This window comes from Panthera leo, chromosome C1 (assembly GCF_018350215.1).
Source record: "Panthera leo isolate Ple1 chromosome C1, P.leo_Ple1_pat1.1, whole genome shotgun sequence".
Taxonomy (NCBI): domain Eukaryota; kingdom Metazoa; phylum Chordata; class Mammalia; order Carnivora; family Felidae; genus Panthera; species Panthera leo.
Genome location: NC_056686.1, coordinates 147,169,788 through 147,190,694, shown reverse-complemented (window position 1 = coordinate 147,190,694; position 20,907 = coordinate 147,169,788). Strand labels below are relative to the sequence as shown.

General features: G+C 40.2%; 2 protein-coding genes across 17 annotated transcripts in view; one reads left to right on the top strand and one right to left on the bottom strand.

Moving 5' to 3' along the window:
• The window catches only part of PKP4 (plakophilin 4), a 238,484-nt gene extending 222,392 nt beyond the window's left edge, over positions 1-16,092 (bottom strand). For 7 of the 10 annotated variants that reach the window (XM_042948849.1, XM_042948857.1, XM_042948850.1 and 4 more), the window contains exons 1-2: positions 15,359-15,470; positions 11,664-11,738 (exon numbers count right to left, since the gene is read on the bottom strand). In XM_042948849.1, coding sequence (XP_042804783.1) covers positions 11,664-11,679 — 16 coding nt within the window. In that variant the 5' untranslated portion in view covers positions 11,680-11,738; positions 15,359-15,470. Of the gene's footprint in view, positions 1-11,663; positions 11,739-14,415; positions 14,435-15,358; positions 15,471-16,030 lie in introns of those variants that run through there. The other 3 variants (XM_042948855.1, XM_042948853.1, XM_042948856.1) reach the window with 3 other exon arrangements.
• The window catches only part of CCDC148 (coiled-coil domain containing 148), a 276,911-nt gene continuing 270,493 nt past the window's right edge, over positions 14,490-20,907 (top strand). For 3 of the 7 annotated variants that reach the window (XM_042948861.1, XM_042948860.1, XM_042948867.1), the window contains exon 1: positions 16,089-16,169. The gene's annotated coding sequence lies outside the window, so the exon portion shown is untranslated. Of the gene's footprint in view, positions 14,544-16,087; positions 16,170-18,796; positions 18,838-20,907 lie in introns of those variants that run through there. The other 4 variants (XM_042948866.1, XM_042948863.1, XM_042948862.1 and 1 more) reach the window with 4 other exon arrangements.

Sequence of the window (20,907 nt, the reverse complement as noted above, 5' to 3'; positions counted from 1 at the left end):
ATATCTAAGTGACATATACCAAAGACTGGTACATGCTAGGTGCTTTGCAAATAACTCTAAATGAAAGGACAGATGAGAGACTGCCTTTTCATGGACATTTTGGTATGCCTAAATTAAAAGTTAACCCTGCTTACCCATATCACCAGCAGATACAACCTCTATTTCTTGAGTGACCTCTACTTGAAAAATGTCACTTGGGATAGCACATGTGCAGGACAAGGACACTTCCCTCAAGAGACTATACTTGGGAGAAAGAGACAAGAGAAACATTAATAGGTAGAGATGAACAATCCAACACAACAGAAAAACCACCACGGGAAGTTTATCATTAAAAGCCAGAGTACAGGGGCACCTGGGTGGCTCAGTCAGTTAAGCACCTGACTCTTGATTTCAACTGGGGTCATGATCTCAGGGTTCAGGAGGAGTTCAAGCCCTGAGTCAGGCTTCATGCTGAGCCTGCTTGGGTTATTCTCTCCCCCACTCTCTCTCTGCTCCTCCCCTGCTTGTGTGCTCTCTCCCACTATTTCAAAATAAATAAATTAAAAAAAAAAAAAAAAGAGTACAAGTAAAAACATTTGGAGGACAGAGAACAGTCAACCAGAGTGGTCACAGAAGGTCACCCATACAAGGAAATATTTGAACCAGGTCTTGGAGGGCTGAAAGATTCAAACCTACGGTGCAGGGAAGCAGGTAACAGCAAGTAGAAACTAGTTTTGCTGATGGGGAAGGCTCAGGAAGGAGAATAATTAGGGTTTCATTGTAAAGGGTCTTAAATGGTAGGCAGGCTAAGGAGTGTTGAAGCCATCCTGGAAGGTGAACAACCAGGAGTCACTGAAGGTTAGGGGAGACAGGACAACTAAGATCATAAAGTATTTAATTGTTCATTCACACAAAGCACGCAGCTGGGGCATAATATATGGCAGGCACGTTGCTAAGTGAGAGCTACAATGATGGCTGTGACACAGTAACCTGAGCAGGACTTGCAACATAGCCATGAACAGAGACACAGAAAACAACTTGAACACAACGTGACACATGTTCATAGCAGAGTTACATGCAAAATGGTAAGAAAGAAGGGCCAAAGAAGGCTTCACTAGGAAGGGGTCACTGAGTTAGATCTTGAAGGAAAAGAACCACAGGCTCACGAGACAGAGAAGGGCACACTAGTCACCTAGAGAAAAGCCTTCAGGAAATATACAAATTGTTGGGAAGATCATACTTCAGTGAAATTAAAAGGTGCTGAGGTTATATCATTCAAATATAGAGAAAGGATCAAATCCTTAAAAGCACGTGTTAAAAAAGAATGTTACTGGATAAGCTATGTTTTAGGATTGCTCATGATCATCAGTTGTCTTCTCAGCTGGGATTGCAGAAGACTATGAATGCTAAAAGCATTGATAAATGTATTATACTAAAAATAAGCAATACAGAACAAGATATAAAACTAATGGATCTGGTGGTATTTTAAACTATGAGAAGAAACATATTTGACATTCAAGATAAGAAGGACATTAATTCAAAAAATCAAATTATTATTAGTAAAGACTTTAGGCTAGACAATTTCAGCATTTTTTTTCCTAGCAGAAATTGTATGTAATCATGCAAAAAGCAGGGGGTTAAGAGGAGAAAGTGAGAGAATCATGCTTTAAAAAATGTCTTCTCTCCTAGGAAAGAAAAGAGTCCTTGCCTTTAAAAATACCAGGTATGCTTATTGTCTTCTACCTGACAGCTGGATCAATTCCAATCACATACAAGGATACTGATGTCTTCATTTTATGTCCCCACTTTGCCTGTTAGCATGGTACACAATAAACACCTTTTTTTTGGGAAGAACATTACCTATAATGCTGTACATCCTACATAGGTGAAATTCCAAATAAACGCAACATCAAGAATTGCATTTAAAAATACAGTACTGCTACCAGAAATTAAGTATACCTGCTGTCCAAAACAAAACAGAACAGAACAGAAAACAAACACTGAAGTCAAGCTACAAAGCAAGTTCAGGATATCCACTTAAAATGAATGATGTTTTGCTAAAAATAAGGTAAACTTATGGGAGTAGTATTTGTAAAACACTAACAAAAGATAAAAGACTTTATGTTTTATAGACAACTTGTCTATATATTTTACAGACAAGTTTTGGTAATTTACCTAACTTTACATGAGGCCTCATGTAATTCAGTGTGTAATCACAGAAAGAAAGCTTTCAAAAATTATAATTCAGGGGCACTTGTCTGGCTCCACTTGGTGGAGCATGGGACTCTTGATCTTGGGTTTCTGAGTTCGAGCCCTACGCTGGGTATAGATTACTTAAAAATAGTATCTTAAAAAAAAAAAAATCAATCCAGCAATTTCATTCCTACGCATTTTCTAGGATACAGATATCTACAGCAGTTATATTTGTAAACTTAAAATTATCATAAATTAAAAATAACCCAGATGTCCCTCCATAGGTGAATGATTAAACTGTGGTACATCCATACTATGTAATACTAAGCAATTAAACAGAAGAGATATTGATACAGAACAACCTGAATGAATCTCTAAGGAATTATGCTGAGTAAAAACAAAACCCAAAACTCCAGAGTCACACACTATATGATTCTATTTATGTAACATTCTTAAAATGACAAAATTATAGAAATGGAATTAAATTAAATTAATTAAATTGTTGGTAGAGATTAAGGAGGGGGGGAGGGTGAGAGAGAAGTGAGGCTGTGGCTCTACAAGAGCAACATAGGGGATGCCTGTAGTGATAGAATTTGTTATGTATCCTGACTGTATCAGTGTCAATATCCTGGTCATGAAACTGTACTGTAGTTTTGCAAAATGTTACTATTGGAGGAAACTAGGTAAAGGGTACCCAGGATCTCTGTGTTATTTCTTAAAGCCACGTGTGATTTCAAAATAATTTCACAATTAAAATTTATTTTTTAAATTATTATTTATTCAAATTTTACCACTGTGATTACTTGAGGTTAGGTGAGGGACCACCAAAATGTCTTAAGAGTATTTCCAACTGCACTATTAAAATCAAACAAAGGTTTGGTGTACCCACTGGGCTAAAACAAGCTATGAAATTTCCTGCTTTAGTATTTTTAATGTTTATGTAGGTTTATAGTATAAATTATACTATTTTAGTAAACTTTTTCCTTTGAAAAACTTCATGTGCTTAAAATTACATCTACTCCTGACCTCAATTCATCAGCTGGGTATATAAAAGTTATTACTAATTTACAAAAGACAAGGACACAGAAAATTTGCTCAATGTCATACTGCCAAAACCTGACCAAGCTGGTCTTGGTGCTTGATGTCTGCATGTGAATAGTACGAGAAAGAGGACTATGTAAATTCATTTCACCATAGTTATAATATAGGCAATTAAAATTAATATGAATATGAATCAATATGTTTAACATCTTCTAACTGAGGATTTTTAGTAAGGAATTTGATATGATAAATTATCTAGCAAGTTGTATTACAAAGGTAATTTTTCTATGAGGCAAATGCAGTGTTGCCATTGAAATATGCATGATAAACAGTTTACAAAAATAATTTACAAAAGAAAGAGGGCTGCAGAGAGAAGTTAATCCGAGAGTAGTTGGTGAAGGTATTCCAAAATTGCAATTTAAAACTCATTCATTAATGGGAGAAGACATTTCCAAAGGATTTATCTGATAAAGGGTGAATATTCAAATTATATAAACAACTTCTACAACTCAACACCAATAAACCCTAATCTGATTTAAAAAATGGCCAGAGAACGTGAACAGTTTTCTTCCAAAGAAGACATAGAGATGGCCAACAGACACAAGAAAAGATGCTTGACATCACTCATCACCAGGGAAATGCAAATCAAAACCACAATGAGCTATCACCTTATACTAGTTAGAATGGCTAACATCAAAATGACAAGAAAAGACGAGTGTTGGCAAGGATGTGGAGAGAAAGGAACTCTCATGCACTGCTGGTGGGAATGTAAATTGGTACAACTACTGTGGAAAATAGTATGGAGGTTCCTCAAAAAATTAAAAACAGAAATATCACATAATCCACATAGCCAAGATATGGAAGCAACCCAAGTGTCTATCAATAGATTAATGGATAAAACACATGTGGTGAATGTATGTATGTATGTGTGTATACACACACACACAGTTGAATACTACATGGTCATTAAAAAATGAAGAGATCTCGCCATTTGCAACAACATGGATGGATATAGAGGATATTATGCTAAATGAAATAAGTGAGAGAAAGAAAGACAAATACCATGATTTCACTCATATATGGAGTCTAAAAAAATGAATAAATACAGAGCTGAATCAAACCTAAAAACACAGAGAACTGATGTTTCCCAGGAGGGAGGAGAGGTGAACAAACTGAGTGAAGAGGAGGGGGAGATACAGGCTTCCATTTATGGAATGAATAAGTCATGGGAATGAAAGGGACAGCATAAGGAATAGGTCAGTGATACTGTAATAGTGCAGCATAGGGACAGATGACAGCTACACTTTGGGTGAGCATAGCATAACATAGAAGTTGAATCACTATGTTGTAGATCTGAAACGAATGTAATGTTGTCATTTATACTCAAATAAAAAATATTTAAAAAAACACAATTTATTCTTATAAATATCTAGAAAGACTAGAGGTCAAGAATAAGTCACACACAAAGACAAAATCCCTGCCATTGAAGAGCTCAGAGGAGGACAATGGGAACCAATATATTCTAAATTCTAGTTATATTTTAGGATGCTGAATTTCTGGATTTATATTGCTTCTATGGAAAACTGTGTTCAGAGCTCCAAATGAATGACCCACAAACAATATTTCTGAAGACTGACACCTGCCAATAGCCTGTCTAAAGATTTCAGACTGACAGTCTGAATTTTTCATCTGCTGACAGTCTGAATTAGACATTTCAACAGCTGAGTTGTTTATCACAGGTCTCAAAATAATAGCAGTTCTTGTGCAAGTCCAATTGGGTTTTTGGATTCCTTTTTTAGTGCTTTAAAAAAAAACTGACTCTTCTGCTTATTCAGTCATTGACAAATTGACAATAAGTGGAAAATTCCCAACAGTACATCAGTCTGAGATTTAAGGTAAGATTCAATGAGACCATTTATTCTAGCAGATGTCACAAGAGATTTTCAAAACATTCTTCTGTTTATTCATAACAACGGAAGGGGATATTTTCAATAATAGATAATGAGTCTGGACTTATAAAGGCACATAAATTGCATAAAGAATAAAGAAAAGCACAAAACATAATAAACCAAAGTACTGCTATATGAAAATGAAAATAAGAACTTCCTTAAGGGGCGCCTAAGTGGCTCAGTCGGTTGGGTGTCCGACTTTGGCTCAGGGCATGATCTCACCATCCGTGAGTTCAAGCCCCGCATCGGGCTCTCTGCTGACAGCTTGGAGTCTGGAGCCTACTTCAGATTCTGTGTCTCCTTCTCTCTCTGCCCCTCCCCCCACTAGCACTCTGTCTCTCTCTCTTTCTTTCTCAAAAATAAAATAAAAACATAAAAATTAAAAAAAAAGTTTAAAAAAAAAGAACTTACTTAAAATGGTAAGTCTTGAAGCATAAATTATGGTTTTTCATCAAGAATTCATTTTCATTGTGATCATTTTACATAGAGTATTTGGTAAAGTACTCTAAGAAATATAACCAAATAATCAAGTTCATGATTAAAACCTTTTCTGAAATCTCTACCTTACTATTGGTAAGAGCATACTTTTTCAGATGCAAGGTTTTTCCAAAGAAAGCCACAGACAGTGGTTAAGGCAGGCAGCTGTCTATCTAGATTCTGGTAATGTATCAACACATACCAAAAAAGTAAATTTAACTAAAACCCAGTTAATACAAAGTCATCTTACAGCTCTTTCTTAACACTTACAGAAAAATTTTGCATGTTTATTTATATACCAAAGTTTTCTAGGACTTTTTTTTTCCAGTTCATGTGTATTATTTTTCCCAACTGGATTGTAAAATTAATCACAAATTCCTTAAAGATGGAGACTCTCAATACTGAATCCAAGTAAAACTCCTGACAGAAACCATTATTTGGCCATGAGGCCTAGCACAGTCTGATACAGAGCAGGGGACTAATGAATGTTGCTTGAAAGGAGCTAAAATGAATCGTAGATCTTTTTAAATAAGAGGTATCCAAAACAGAACACATACATGGTAGGGCTTCAGTAAATATGAAGCACTAATTGTGTTCAGTCCCTTTGTTTGAACCCTTGGTAGTATTCAAGAATAAGAAGTTACTTCTAACTAGCTAGATCAGTCCTTCTTTCCTATTCAATACAGGGTACAGGTGTCAGAATATATGATGCGCTTCACTTCAAAGTGGTTATTACTGGTTTCCATTTTACATGAGTGCTTCTAATTCTTGTGAAGGTATGGAAACTGAAAAGCCTATTCAAGTGTTTACTTTGATCATGACACTGAAAATTAATATTGCATACATTAGTATACATACATAATTCTCCTTTTGAAAATAATGTACTGATTACATTAGCAAAAGAAAACAGCTGATCTCAATATTTTTAAACTACTGTTTATGGATGTATACATATGTAAGTTCTATAAGGATTTTTTCCCCTTTGTAGGGGAGAGCAGGATCTAGAAGAAGCTCTCCTCAACAGAGTTTTTAACTGCTTTAAAAAACAAAAACAAAAAACACAATCCAAGAACAATATCATCCTGTTGGAATCCACCAGTTTCCAAACACTGTACATTGTCTGCATGCAAAGATTAGAGTTAAATGAAAGAGATCTATATTCTATAATGAGATATGAATTAGTGAGTTCCTACAAACATAAAGTATTTATGGAAAAGCAAGATGTTTTCAGAGGAACAACTCTCAGTTCATGTCTTTGAGGACAAAACAAAATTAAAGCAAATGGTAAGTGGGTCTTTCTCATTTTAACAAGACTAGTCCCCTCAAATCACCACCTAAATCCCCCTTCTGTTTCTATCCAACTTCCGGAAAATTTAGTCTCAATTAGGGGTTAAGCCTCAAAAGTGCACAGGAAACTGGCTATTAACAAATGAATCCAAGAGGTTAGCCACTGACTCAGCCAACATTAGGTCAAATATTTGTCTGGCTACAATGCTTATATTTTTATGAGCTGAGCATTTCATGTATACAACTTCAACTTTCTCCCCTTATCCTAAAAAGTAAATTTTAATAAATACTTGAGAAGACAGTCCTCATTTCTGAGGGAAAAATTAAACAGAATGACAACATGTAATTCTAAGCATGGTGAAATATAAGTACTAGGGCTCTAGAGAGCATCTAGTTCAACTCCCTCCCTCATTTTATACACGAGAAAACTAGAGCCCAGAGGTAAAGGACTTACTCATGGGACACACACCTATGTAGTAACACAGCCAGGTCTAGAACAAGAGACTCTTTATATCTCTTAAACCACTGTCTCTTGGTTTATTACATTAAGTATCTTCCAAACTTCTAGTCTTTCATTGCTTTGGCAATTTCCTGTCAATTTCAAGTGCTCATTTCTGGACAGAAACATCAGTTTGAAAAGCTGATTTAAGGGGTGCCTGGGTGGTTCAGTTGGCTGAGCATCCAACTCTTGATTTCGGCTTAGGTCATGGTCCCAGGGTGGTGAGATCAAGCCCTGCATTGGGCTCTGTGCGGAGCATGGAGCCTGCTTGAGATTTTCTCTGTCTTCCTCTGCCCCTCTCCCTGGCTTGTGTGCTCTCTCTAAAATAAAATTAAATAAATAAATAAATATATATACATATACACGTGTATATATATATATATATATATATATATATATATATACGTATATATATATATATTTTTTTAACGTTTTTATTTATTTTTGAGACAGAGAGAGACAGAGCATGAATGGGGGAGGGGCAGAGAGAGAGGGAGACACAGAATCGGAAGCAGGCTCCAGGCTCTGAGCCATCAGCCCAGAGCCCGATGCGGGGCTCGAACCCACAGACTGTGAGATCGTGACCTGAGCCGAAGTCGGACACTTAACCAACTGAGCCACCCAGACGCCCCTATATATATATATTTTTTTAAAGTTAATTTACAAGCTGCATTTTAGGCCATAAATGCATATATGATTAACACTAACACTTTCTGAATAAAATCATGAAATTTGCAGCAACGTGGACAGAACTGGAAGGTATTACACTGAGTGAAATAAGTCAGAGAAGGACAGATATCATATGTTTTCACTCATATGTGGATCTTGAGAAACTTAACAGAAGCCCATGGGGGAAGGGAAGGGGAAAAAATAGTTACAGTAGAGAGAGGGAGTGAGGCAAACCACAAGAGACTCTAAAATACAGAGAGACAAATTGAGGGCGGATGGGGGGTGGGGGCGAGGGGAAAATGGGTGATGGGCATTGAGGAGGGCACTTGCTGGGATGAGCACTGGGTGCTGTATAGAAGCCAATTTGGCAATAAATTATATTAAAAACCAAAACAAAAAAAACACTAACACTTTCTTCATGTAAAGACTAGGAAAGACATTGTATAAAATGATACTAATTAGAATTACAAATGCAATAGTTATATACAGAATTAAAAGATATTTTACATTTTGCAAGCGTTTCCACTCTGGCCCCTGCAATATAATACTATCAGTCTTTACCTTTCAAACACGTTTATTAAGGAATTATTCAACCAAACCTCCTACATGTGTTGGTTAGTGGTATTTTACATGCCTTTACATATTGCCTAACTAAAGAAGTTGTAACTCCCCTATTTTATTTTTTTTTAATATTGTTAATGTTTGTTTATTTGTGAGAGATAAAGTGTGAGCGAGGAAGGGGCAGAGAGAGGGAGACACAGAATCCGAAGCAGACTCCAAGCTCTAAGCTGTCAGCACAGAGCTCAACAAGGAGCTCAAGCTCACGAACGCGAGCGAGATCACGACCTGAGCAAAAGTCAGACACTTAACCGACTGAGCGACCCAAGCACCCCAAGAACTTATAACTTCCCTATTTTAAAAAGGCCCTTCTTTGATTTTGCTGGATTCTTTTCCTTATGAACAATCTCTTGCAAACTATCAAACTCATAATTTATCTTTCGTAGTTTATATTTTCCCTGAAATATTTTATTTAGATTCATAATCGTATTTACTAAGATAAAAGAAAGCAAGTTAATAATTTGCCCAATATATAGTAGATGCTACAGAAAGTATCATTAAGTACAACAATGCAAGAATAAGGGTTTAAATGTATTAAGAGCTGGCCCTGAGCTTTAAGGGCTTTACATGCATTGACTCATTTATTCCTCACAACCATTTGAGGTGGATACTTACATCATTGTTTTACAAATGAGTAAAATGAGATCTATAGAATTTACATAATTTAGCATGTCACACACCTAGCAAATAGACAGAACTGAACTATGGCAGTCTGACTTCTAAGCAGACACCTCATTGCTTTACTGATACATTTTATGGATTCACTCAGTGTCAAGGTGAAAGTCCAAGGACCTTTTCTGACCTAAACTACCATGGTTAATTCTGGATGAGGGGTGGGTTAGGGGTAGACAGCCAAAGACCATGAAAACATTTATATACATTAATCCGTTCCTCTCACTTGCCAAAATGATCTTGTTACAAAAGAAAAAAACAAAACAATTTAAGGTGCCCATGAAGGAGATTCAAAAGTCCCAAAAGAGAACTCCAACTCCTTTGTTGCTATGATTTGGGGAAGGAGAAAGAAGACTGATTACATAAACTAATGCTTAGGAAACTTCTCTTTAAAAAAAAAAAAAAAAAAAAAAGCAAAAGCATGGAGGGCTTTGGAAACCTTGAGCAAAGCAATGCAATCCGAACCCTTCATTTTTACTTGATGTTTATTTATTTTTGAGAGAAAGAGAGAGTGCCTGAGAGAGTACACTAGCAGGGTAGGGGCAGAGAGAATCCCAAGCAGGTTCTCTGCACTGTCAGCACAGAGCCCAACGTGGGGCTTGAACCCGTGGAATGTGAGACCACGGCCTAAGCTGAAATAAGAGACACTTAACTCACTGAGCTACCCAGCCACCCCAAACCCTGCATTTTTATTTGTATTTATTTTTAATGTTTTTATTTATTTTTGAGAGAGAGAGAACAAGTGGGGGAGGGGCAGAGACAGAGGGAGACACAGAATCCAAAGCAGGCTCCAGGCTCAGCTGTCAGCACAGAGTCTGAAGCAGGGGGTGGGATTTGAACTCAGGAACCCCGAGACCATGATCTGAGCTGAAGTCAGATGCTTAACTAAGCCACCCAGGTGCCCCCAAAACCTTGCATTTTTAAAAGGAGGAAGCTATAACCCAAATGTTAAATGGTTTATTAGGGCCATAAGGTTTAGTGGTAGATATCCTAATTTCTGGAGTAGGGTGCTTTTCACCTCCCCGTCTGCAATTTGAGAGAGCTTACAAAGGACCAGAATTTCAGACACTACTTCCTAGTGTTTTAAAAGCCTATGTGTAAGTCAGCCGTGGCATCTATGAAAAACTGTATTCCAAGTTCCAGGCCAGGCCTCCAAAGCCTACAGAGTACTCTGATGACCCCTCTTCAATGACACATTTTACCTTTTATATATAATGCCATTTTGATGACAAAAACCCGCATCCACTCTAAATTCAACTTGGAACACTAAGCATCAGCTTCAATATTAAATGGCTCCTGAAAAGGGGCTTTCTCTGCCTCTCCAAGCAGACAGATGCATTGGGTGGTAGTGTTTGACGTCGGGGAAAGGGGGCAGGGGAGGGGAGGGGATCCAGATTAAGGAAGAACAGAATAAACTTCTCTGGATATTTACAACTCACTAAATTTATATTTAACATAGACAATAATGATAGAAGCAAACATGCCTTGGCAGTTGAAGAGGGTTATTGGTTCACTTACCCCCTCCCTACCCACCCTTTGTTTGTTGAGTTCTGGACTTAATGAAGGCTATATGATATTATATCTACCTAGAGGGACTGGCATCTACTGAATCAGCAGGCATTATACAGTTCATGAAAAATGTTTCATAATGACATGACTTAAAATAATGCAGACACCTCCATATTTTTAATTTATATATTTTATAGTATTAAAATTTTACAATCCAATCTCTAATGGCATTTTATCATCTGCAGTGAATCATTATGTATTAGTCACAATAAACTATAATATCAAGACTATGAATAATCAAATGAACAGCACTGTAGCTAACATTTATTAGTATACCAAATAACAGTAAATCTAAATTATAAAAAGAAAATACTTAGACCAGTGACAAATGGAATGTCTGCAGTATTCTAAGTTTCACTGAAAAGCACCATCATGTAATATCCCCAATTAGTTACAGTAACAAAGCCCCCAAAAGATGAAGATAATTCCACTGATTTATTAAAGTGATAATGTGAACAACATATGAATGTTGTACAACTTCTCAACTGAAACGAGCAAGCACATGAATTGTTGCTCTTTGTCACTTAGGCCCTCACCTCCTTATCCTAAAAGGAGCCTGTTATTTCTTACAGCTGGGCATCAAATTGATCTGCTGATTGAGATCATCACTTACTGGCAGTTTATGAAGTCTTACATTCAGGTATCTTAAAGTTTTACTTCCTCTCTCTCTGCAGCTCTTTGTAGTTACAGTTTGGGCATGAAATAGTTACCTAATTTTCTAAACATGATCAGTCCACTGGTGTCCTGTATCAGATTCTTCTTCCCCCTTCAGCGCAGGAAAGGCACTACAAAACCATTTAAGACATTGAAGAAGTAATTATCTCCCAGTACAATGAAGGCATGAAGGCAGCTTTCCAAAGTGACATACAATTCCATGAATGTTTATGCCCCAGAATAACCCTAGAATAACCCCTACTTTATCTTCCAGTTAATAATGCAGGTATGACTTCATTATTATAATTCTATTTTAAAATTAGGCAAATTAGAGATTTACCCCTTGATTGAAATGGGGGGGGGGGGGGGAACCCCAGCAGATTATAGAGCATTCTCAAAATACTTTAAAATTTCAAAGCAGTCAGGTGAGAGACTGGACTTCCCAAATGATTGGTGATGTGACAATTCTCTATGTAAATCAATCCTTGGCCAACAACAAGGAAAGAATTCAATTTTAAAATTAGCAATAACTGGTTTTTTTAATTAAGTGAATTTAAAAGTTTTAAATTAAATTTACTTTCCCAATTTGTATAGAAATAAGAAATTGCAATTCTGACTTAATATAGACTTAATTTAATTAATCAAGGTCATACAATTGCTAAAGTTTTTATTAAACTGAGTTAGGGAGTAGTTTCTTTAAGTCAAATTATATCAGAACCACTCACTGAAATAGATTGATTTATTCAGCCTGTAAATGCAGCAGTAACATTTTTTTTTTTTCTGGATGAACGCCAGCTGCTCCTACTTTCTGCTTACCTTCTCTTATGCTTCCCATCACTACCCTGCTCCCCTATCTCCCCTCAAAACCAGTATAGGTTAAGAATTAAGAAAACTGGACACTTAATTCCACAATTTAGAATCTTCAGTATAACATCTAATATGTGAAAAGCAGTACCTTCTACTTATATAATAGCGGGGGTTGGTAAGGGAATATACTATCATCAAAACACAATTTATGTTATTTTTGATTGTGAATGATTACTAGTTTTAGAGCTACTTCTCTTCAAGTATCTGTAACAACTAAAATCTATTTCCAACTGAAAGCATACCTTTACCTGAAGCAGGTAAAACTATTTGCACAGCCAATCACGTATATACATTATATACTTGAATGAGTTATTTAAATTTCTAAGGTAGCAGAGAAACTACTTTTACTTTCTAATCTTCACATCAAGTCAAATAAGCATGTGTTAAACTCTGCTGTAATATGATATTGTTACATAACAAATTTCCTGTTAGCATCCATAAACACCTCCCAATATCCTACAGTGTTACTAACTCCAATTTAGAGTTAAATCTATAAATGAGAAGGTCTACAGATTAGGGACCTACCTAAAAAAACAATGTAGCAGTTAAAACACACAACCTTTCCCAGTGCAAAGTTTTTTCATTTTTTTCTATTTTTCCTTTCTGTTGAGTCCTTAACTGAAAGGTACTCATCTTATACTTTTCAATGCACTTGATTCACACAAAGTAGGTGTTGGAAGACAGCTAGACAATCAACTTATTATTTTCCTGAATCTGATACAAAAATAACGAAGTGTGGAGAGGCTTGTAGTAAACTCAACCTCCAAAGCAAACTGTGTCAAATAAAGGCATACATAGTATGCTTTCAACATCCAGAAACCTTATTTTGGACATCGGTTGTTCTCATTGTAATGTTGCCATTTCCATAACTATTTCACAGGTACCAGAAAAGATGTTACTTCCATTGCAACACACTGCATTCAAAAAGCGAAGCGGTCTTCTACTTTCCCTTTTAAAATATAATAATCTAAACCCAATTCTAGAAACACACCGTCTGTCGAAAATGTGCTTTCCTGCATTACAGAAAATAAAATTTGACGAAAAAGTATATTAATTATTATTGATTTTATACATAATTACCATTAGTTAAAAGTTGGAGGGCTGCATTTATTTTTTCAAACTCAGTAACAAAAAGAACTGAGACCTCAACTAATAAATTACATCTTGAAATATACATGATTGTGTTGTCCCCAGTTACTTGCAATGGTAACTGACACGCCCCGAATTTAACTGTACCAGACAGTTCTATCTGTCCCATCGCTGACCAAACACTGCTTCTCTGTTTCTATTCATTACGTATTATAAGAGGTCTAAACACAACCCAGCATGACGAGAAAAAATTGCAATTATTGTGACAGCAAAGTGATGCATTCAAGTTCTCTCTTGCGGTACATCCCTATCCATGAGCATTAACAGACATTTTTGATAGTGCTAAAATGCGTTGGCTGCAAGCTCATTACTCTAAGAACCTTGGGCACCTTTCCTGCAGGTTTTCAGAAAACCCTCGTAAAACAGGCACTATTCAAATCTTGCAAACCAAACTTGCCAAGAACCTTGTGCAATGATCAATAACCTTGGCTACACCGCCATCCACCCCAAATTCACGATCCTGGAGACCAATGCAGCAAAAACCCAGGCTAAATGCTAGCTGAAGCCCAACAGAACTGCCGCGCTTCCCCTCTGCCTCCCTCTCTGCCGCATGGAGAGAGGCAAGGGGAAGAGAGGAGTGGAGCTAGGCTCACCAGCTCCGAAGATGCTCCGGTGACCTCTGGCTGAGCGGCGAAAGCTGGGCCAGGAAGGCGCTAGTGCAGCCGCGGCGGGCCGAGTGGACTATGCCCCTGGTGCATTCCTCGCATTCCTGCACAATCTGTCGCCAGCCGAGGAGCCCGCGGCGCGCGTCCCCCCCCCCCCCACCCCCGCCCCCCGGATACACACACACACCTGCCTATTGCTGCGCCCCGAGCGGCCACTGCCGCCGCGGCGCCTGCACTGCCCGCGCTCTCAGTTTGTCGCACTCGGCCAACACGCAGCCAAATTCCGGCCCCGTCGCTCATCCCCTCGTTTCCCGGGTAGGGGAAAGAGGACCAGGCAGCCCCAGCGGTGGGCAGGGACTCCAGAACGGCCCGGGGTTGGGGGGGTGGGGGTGGGTACCGCAGCTCCGCTTTAACTCAGGCAGGGTGAGGTGGAAGCGGCAGCGCAGGAGGGCAGCGGAGGAAGCTCTAGGCTGGGGAACCAGGCGGGGTGGAGCGTGAGGATACGCCGCGAAGAGCGAGGGGCGCGCTGAACGGAGGGGGGTGGGCAGGACCCGCAGGAGCGCGGGACTCGCGGGGCAAACGCGAGACTGTGCAGGCAAAAGGGGCGTGGGAGGAAGGGAAGGGGGCCAGGACGCAGGACCTGGGGCTGGAGGGACGGACAGACCGCCCCGAGGGCTGGGGAAGGCGGGCGCCCCAGGGTGTTGGGGGCGCGGGGCGGCGTGCCAGGCGGGCAAGAGCGGGTGAGCCTCGAGGCAGACGTCCGGGAGGGCTCGGCGTGGCGCTCAAGTTCGGCGCTGGGGGATCTGGATCCGAACAAGCCAACGCGGGGAGGGTCGTGCGCGGCGCGCAGGGGAGACCGGAGGAGAGTAATAGCCGGGAAAAGCAAATGGAGGGTGAAACTTGTGCGCCTGCCGGGGGGAGGGGAGCAGGCAGGCGAGTGCGGGCAGGAACACGAGGCGGGGCAGGAAAGCCGAGGCGGCCGCGAGGCGGTGGGGACGGAGTAACGGGAGGGAGGCGCCCGTCCCCCACGCGTCCCTCACACGCAGGTCCCGGCTCCGGCGCGAGGGGGCGAGGGCCGGGGGTCTCGGGGGCAGGAGTCTTCGCGCCCTCCCGCGAGCCCGCACACTTACTTTCCAGGTTAGGCAGCGCCCGTCGTCGCTCGGGGGATCAGGGACATCTGCGCCGAGGGGTCGTCGCTGCGGCACCCGAAAAAATTAAAAAAGTGCGGCGGCCAAGCGGCTGCCCGCCCCTCCCTCCCCCACCCGCCCCCTCCCCCGAAGCTGCTCTCCCACCACCCCGGGCGGCGGCGGTGGCCAACTTGCCCCTCTACCCAGTGCCCATGGTGCCGCCTCCGCGGCCGGCGTCGACACGGACTCAGCCCCGGAGCCCCCTCTACTGCCCAGAGGCCGCCGCCGCCGCCCGCCCAGCCGCCAGCCCGCCTGCCCAGCCAGCCCCGGGCTCCCGGGAACGTCAGCACGCCGCCGTCTCCGGACCTGCTCCCCGCCAACGCCATTGGTCGGAAGGAGAAGGCTGGCCCTCCCTATTGGCCCGGCCCTCATATTGAACGGGCCAATGCGAACTGCGGTTTCAGGTCGCCATAGAGACCGATGCTGTTAAGAGCGAGAGGGCCTGAAGAAGGTGGGGAGTGAGGCTGGAGGTGTCTCAGGCTTGGGGAGCGGGAGGGGGTGTAGGGAAGAAATACAGGGAGATTCCCGCGTGTTGGCTCTGACACCTGAGGCAGCTTGCGCTTCGGCTTCCTGTCAACCCCAGCTGTGCGTGACAGGGTTTGTCCCTCATCTCACCTCAAAGGCAGGAACAGCTGAGCCCTCGTACGAATCCATGAGAACCTAGGAGCGGGCATTTCACTTTTCCTGCGTCGGGGGAACTCCCTGAGGCCTTGACCTTTGACCTTTGACCTGTGTGCAGCTTCTGCTACTCCAGGTGAGTTTGCTCCCTATCTCTTAATTCGCTGCTTCTTCCTGACGTCACTGATCCACCTGAATTCTACGTGTTTTTCCGAACCACTCCCCTTTCCCTGGGGCGGATCTTGCCTCAAAATTCTGGGTTTAAAAACTTAATGCCTAACCTAAAGGAGACTCAAAGATTTCCTTTGAATGATATTTTAGTAAGGAACTGGCTGACGTATAATATGTTGGATGCCATCGAGTCGTCACTTAAATGTGTTCCCTGCTTTTCCAAGCAAGCCTCTAATCCCTCCTCCATTGAAGGGTATTTATTAAAGACCCACCTGTGTGTACATTCCACACTGTGAGCGTGGCAGGTGCATGCTCTTTCCCCTCAGTTTACCCAGTGGGGAAAAACAGGTGATAAAGTCAGTTCTTCATGCGTTCCGATGATCTCAGAGAGTAAAGGAAATAGATTGCAGTTGATTGAAGTTTTCTGGGTATTTTCCAGTTTACCTCTAAATTTTATGAAGAAATAAACTGAGTTATGGAATCAGTACACAGAAAAATCTTGAGCTTTAATAACAGGTTCTATGCTTTCATTTGGTCACTTTGTGCTAGCTTGTCAATACTGATTGTTTTTTGTAAATAACTTTCATAGTTAAATGCTGGCTATTCAAGTGGGTCTTCATGAAGACATTAGACTTTTAAGCATTATACTGCTCTATCACGTAGCCACTGATGTTCTTAGGTTCCTTCTTTTGGTGATTTTGCCATGTTAGTAAGATGTAAGAATGTAATGTTTATGTTACTGCCTCTTAAGTTGGAGGGACCATATTTTGTGAAAAAGCAGTTAGGATTTTGGAAATTACAAATATTTGTTCAGAGAAAGAGATTAATGTGTGTGCAAGGTACATATATCTAACTACTGTGCTGAATTTTAAGTTGAATAATATGCTTTGCTATTAGTTTTTATCTTGCTATAATTGAAAATTGTAAAAATAGATAAGACTTGTTAATATGGTATCTTGATTGGAAAAACACCTCTTACAATTTGTAGTAAAATGTAAACTTCGTTGATAATCTTATGCAGGGTTGAAGTGCAGAATAGAACAGTTGAACATGTGAGTGTTCCCCCCAAATATTTCCAGAATTGGGAAGGAATCAGCAGGGACCGTAGAGCCTTGCCATCCTGGAAGTTTGCTCATCATGCCTTTCATTTCTGGCTCTTGTGTGTGTGTGTTTGGAAAATGAAAAAAGTAAGATGCAAATTCTTATAAGACTCATTTTTATTAAATTTTTTTTAATGTTTGTTTATTTCTGAGAGAGAGAGACAGAGCATGAGCAGGTGACAGGCAGAGAGGGAGACACAGAATCCAAAGCAGGCTCTGGGCTCTGAGCTGTCAGCACAGAGCCTGATGCTCGGCCTGAACCCACAAACCGTGAAATCATAACCTGAGCCGAAGTCGGACGCTTAATGGACTGAGCCACCCAGGTGCCCCAAGACTCATTTTTAATGTACTAAGATGATGCCAATGATTTGGTTTAAAAACATTTTTTTATAATAGTGAATGAAAAGAACATGGGAAAAATAACATTAATATTTCCTTTTTTCTTGCCTTAGGCTAGCATAGAAAGAAGACAACAAGAATTAATTTTTTTACTCCAATAATCTTTTCTTTTTGTATTTTTCTCAGATCACAAGTGTGATGAGTATTTTGATATTGTGTATTCCATGTTTGTAATGATTAAAATCTTACTAAAATCTACCATGAACAAGGTCCCCTAAAATGTTGTCATTATCATTATTATTAATTATTGTTATTATTATTATTTTTTTTTAATTCTTATACTCAGTTGAAAGTACTACCATGCATTGCTGGACAAGTTTACAAAATCACTGTGTTCCACTAAGAGTTCTAGGCTCTCCAGACTTGTCTGGGTCTTCACTGATTCTCTAAACTCCTTTCCTCAATGAGGAGGGTGATTATCCAGGGTACTTCTCTCAAACCTGTCCTATTTCTGCTTTCCTCAAGCCCCCCCACTGTATTTGTCTTCTTCCAGTTCTTTAAGTGATCTTGCCTCATATTTGGCTGAGACATCCATCATGGAGTTCCTCTATTTTAACCTTCCTAACACTCAGTCTCCGTTTTTACACTTGATCACTTACTTCAGTCCTGCTGAGAAGAGGTGCCCCTCTTCTGTGCTAAACCCATACTCTATTTCTGCTTCTGAACATGGACCGTATTCTCTCCCCAGGATTTTGCTCCATTGATTGTAAATTTCTCTTTTACATCATATGTTCTGTTCTCTCCTCCAAAAGTTTTCCTTACATGTTATGCATGCATATCTGACCCTTTGTGAAACCACCTTCTTTCAAACCTACCACCCTTTCCTCACCTTCTTTTCACCAAAAAAGGAAGGAAATTTATTAAGCCTTTTCTTTTTTAACCTCCAGTATGCTGGCCCTTGAATACAACTAAAAAGATTCTGAAGATTGTGCGTTTTCTCCTCAAAATCATAACCCATTTTGCCAGTAAAGTTCTCTCCTACAAAAAGGGCCTTTTACTTGCTAATTGCAGTGCCTTACTTCCAGATTTCCAGTGGAGGGTGGAGACCATTGTCTCCCAGTCTGAGGTTCCATATAAATGCAAATGAACAACTTGAGAAGAGGAAGCATTTAACCTGCTAGCCACACCACTTTGGTGGGTCTAACTGATGGGAAGTAGAGGTGGGAAGCTGGGGGTTGGGGGGTGGGGCGGGCAGGGCTCTGCTCATGCTGATGGTTGGACCTAAGGCAAAGTTCAAAAGACTAAAAAGGTTTGGTGAGCACCACCTTCAAGAACAAAGTAAACAGAAATCAAAGGGAATTTTCACTTACCATCTCAGAAAGAAGTCAATGAGAACCATCATGATTATGAAAACTTTGTACCTTTCTGATGTTTATTTTCATATTAGCTCACCATGATTAATATTCCTGAAAAATCATAGAGGCAGCAAAGAAAGGGGAAGAGCAGAAACACTCTCCTTTCTTATTCTTGGATGCCTACGGAGAAGGTGGGAGCAGTAAATATAAGAATTCCAAAAAACACACTAATTGATAGTTGCTTTTTTTGTTTGTTTGTTTTTAAAAGGAATGTTAAAACAGAGTCAGGTGGCAAATGAGGGAAAAAGAGCAGTGGAATAAACTGGTCCTGCGAATGGCTGCTAAAAATAATAGTTCTGCTCAGGATTGACTGACTGTATGCCACCTCCAGACCATTCTCTGAATATGCAAATCCTCCCCTTAGAGGTCCAATCCAATACCTCTAAAGCCTTTTCTGAAAATTTCCTCACCTTATCCACCTCTGGAGAGGATGATTTCTGCCTTAGTATTTTATAGTGGCACTTAATACACTCTACCCCATGGTGTAGTTATTTGTGTGAGCCTTCTCCCATAGAAGATAGGATACAGTAAGAGTCATGACTGTAACTTCCATAGTGCTTTGGACTACTAAAGTGTCTCTCACACTAAGAAAAGCCACCATTCATTAATCCTTTTTTAGTCCTTGGAAGAATTTGACTTCTAACAATGAAATTGTAGGATCAGTAATGTTGGGAGGTACTTAGAAAAAGATGGGACTGGAGGTTCAGTGTAGAAAAGTGAGATAATGTATGGCAGAGCAGCATAGAGGTTTCTGTCATGTAGCCACCCAAGAGAGAAAAGCCTTAGATCTTATCTCTGTGAGGACCTATCTCTACCCCTTGGTGAGGTGGGGTTGGGGGGGGGGCAGTGTGAGAAGGACTGGCTGTACATGCTTTGGCATGAAGTTATCCTATTCAGAGTTAAGGCCATAAAATTTGGTGTATTGAGAAAAACAGTTGAAACTCAGCTTTGTCAAGCAGATTAAATAAGGGCTACCTACATTTTTTTTTCATCCGAAACATCCAGTTCGCTCTGATTCTTTTGTTGTTGTTGTTGTTGTTGTTGTTGTTGTTGTTGTTGTTGTTTGAACACAGTGGAATCATGAGAATTTAACAACTTTATAAAATAAGAAAGGGATCAAACATCTGGTAAATGTAATAGACATGTTTCTAAGTACCTATATCCACAGCCCTTGAAGTATGCAGCCCTGCAAGCCTCATGACCTAGTAGCTGGCCATGGTTCAGCCCGGTGGACACCTGATTCAAATGTGACCAGTTTATTATAGACCATTGACCATACCCTATAATAGTGCCAATCAGATTCTTCTCTTAGAAATTTGAAATTAAGAGAACAAATACAGAGAGAACTGCTGTGTTGGCCCTTGTGTTTTCTGGGATCCTATTCTCCTCACAAGGCTAGAACACACTTCATTTTTTAGTACTCCATGAGCTTTCTGTTTCTTAGAGTCACCTCTCACACATTCTTTTCCTGGTTTGCCTTTAGTGAGTCTGTCTCTTACAATAAAAAGGTTTTGTGACAATATTATGCAAATATTTGACAGCAGAACATATATTATGACCATCTTGTTGGACTATGAAGAGCAACAAATAAAAAATGAATGATCCAAATATTTCCTAAGTTGGATAAAAGAGCTTTGTTTAGTGTGATGTCTATTCCTCCCCACTCCCCGAGCTCAAAGCCTTATATTCCTCAACGCTTAGTTCTCCTGTGAAACTGGGAGCAAGAGAAGAACTTCAAGAATATGAGCATATGGGGCGCCTGGGTGGCTCAGTCGGTTAAGCGGCCGACTTCGGCTCAGGTCATGATCTCGCGGTCCGTGAGTTTGAGCCCTGCGTCGGGCTCTGTGCT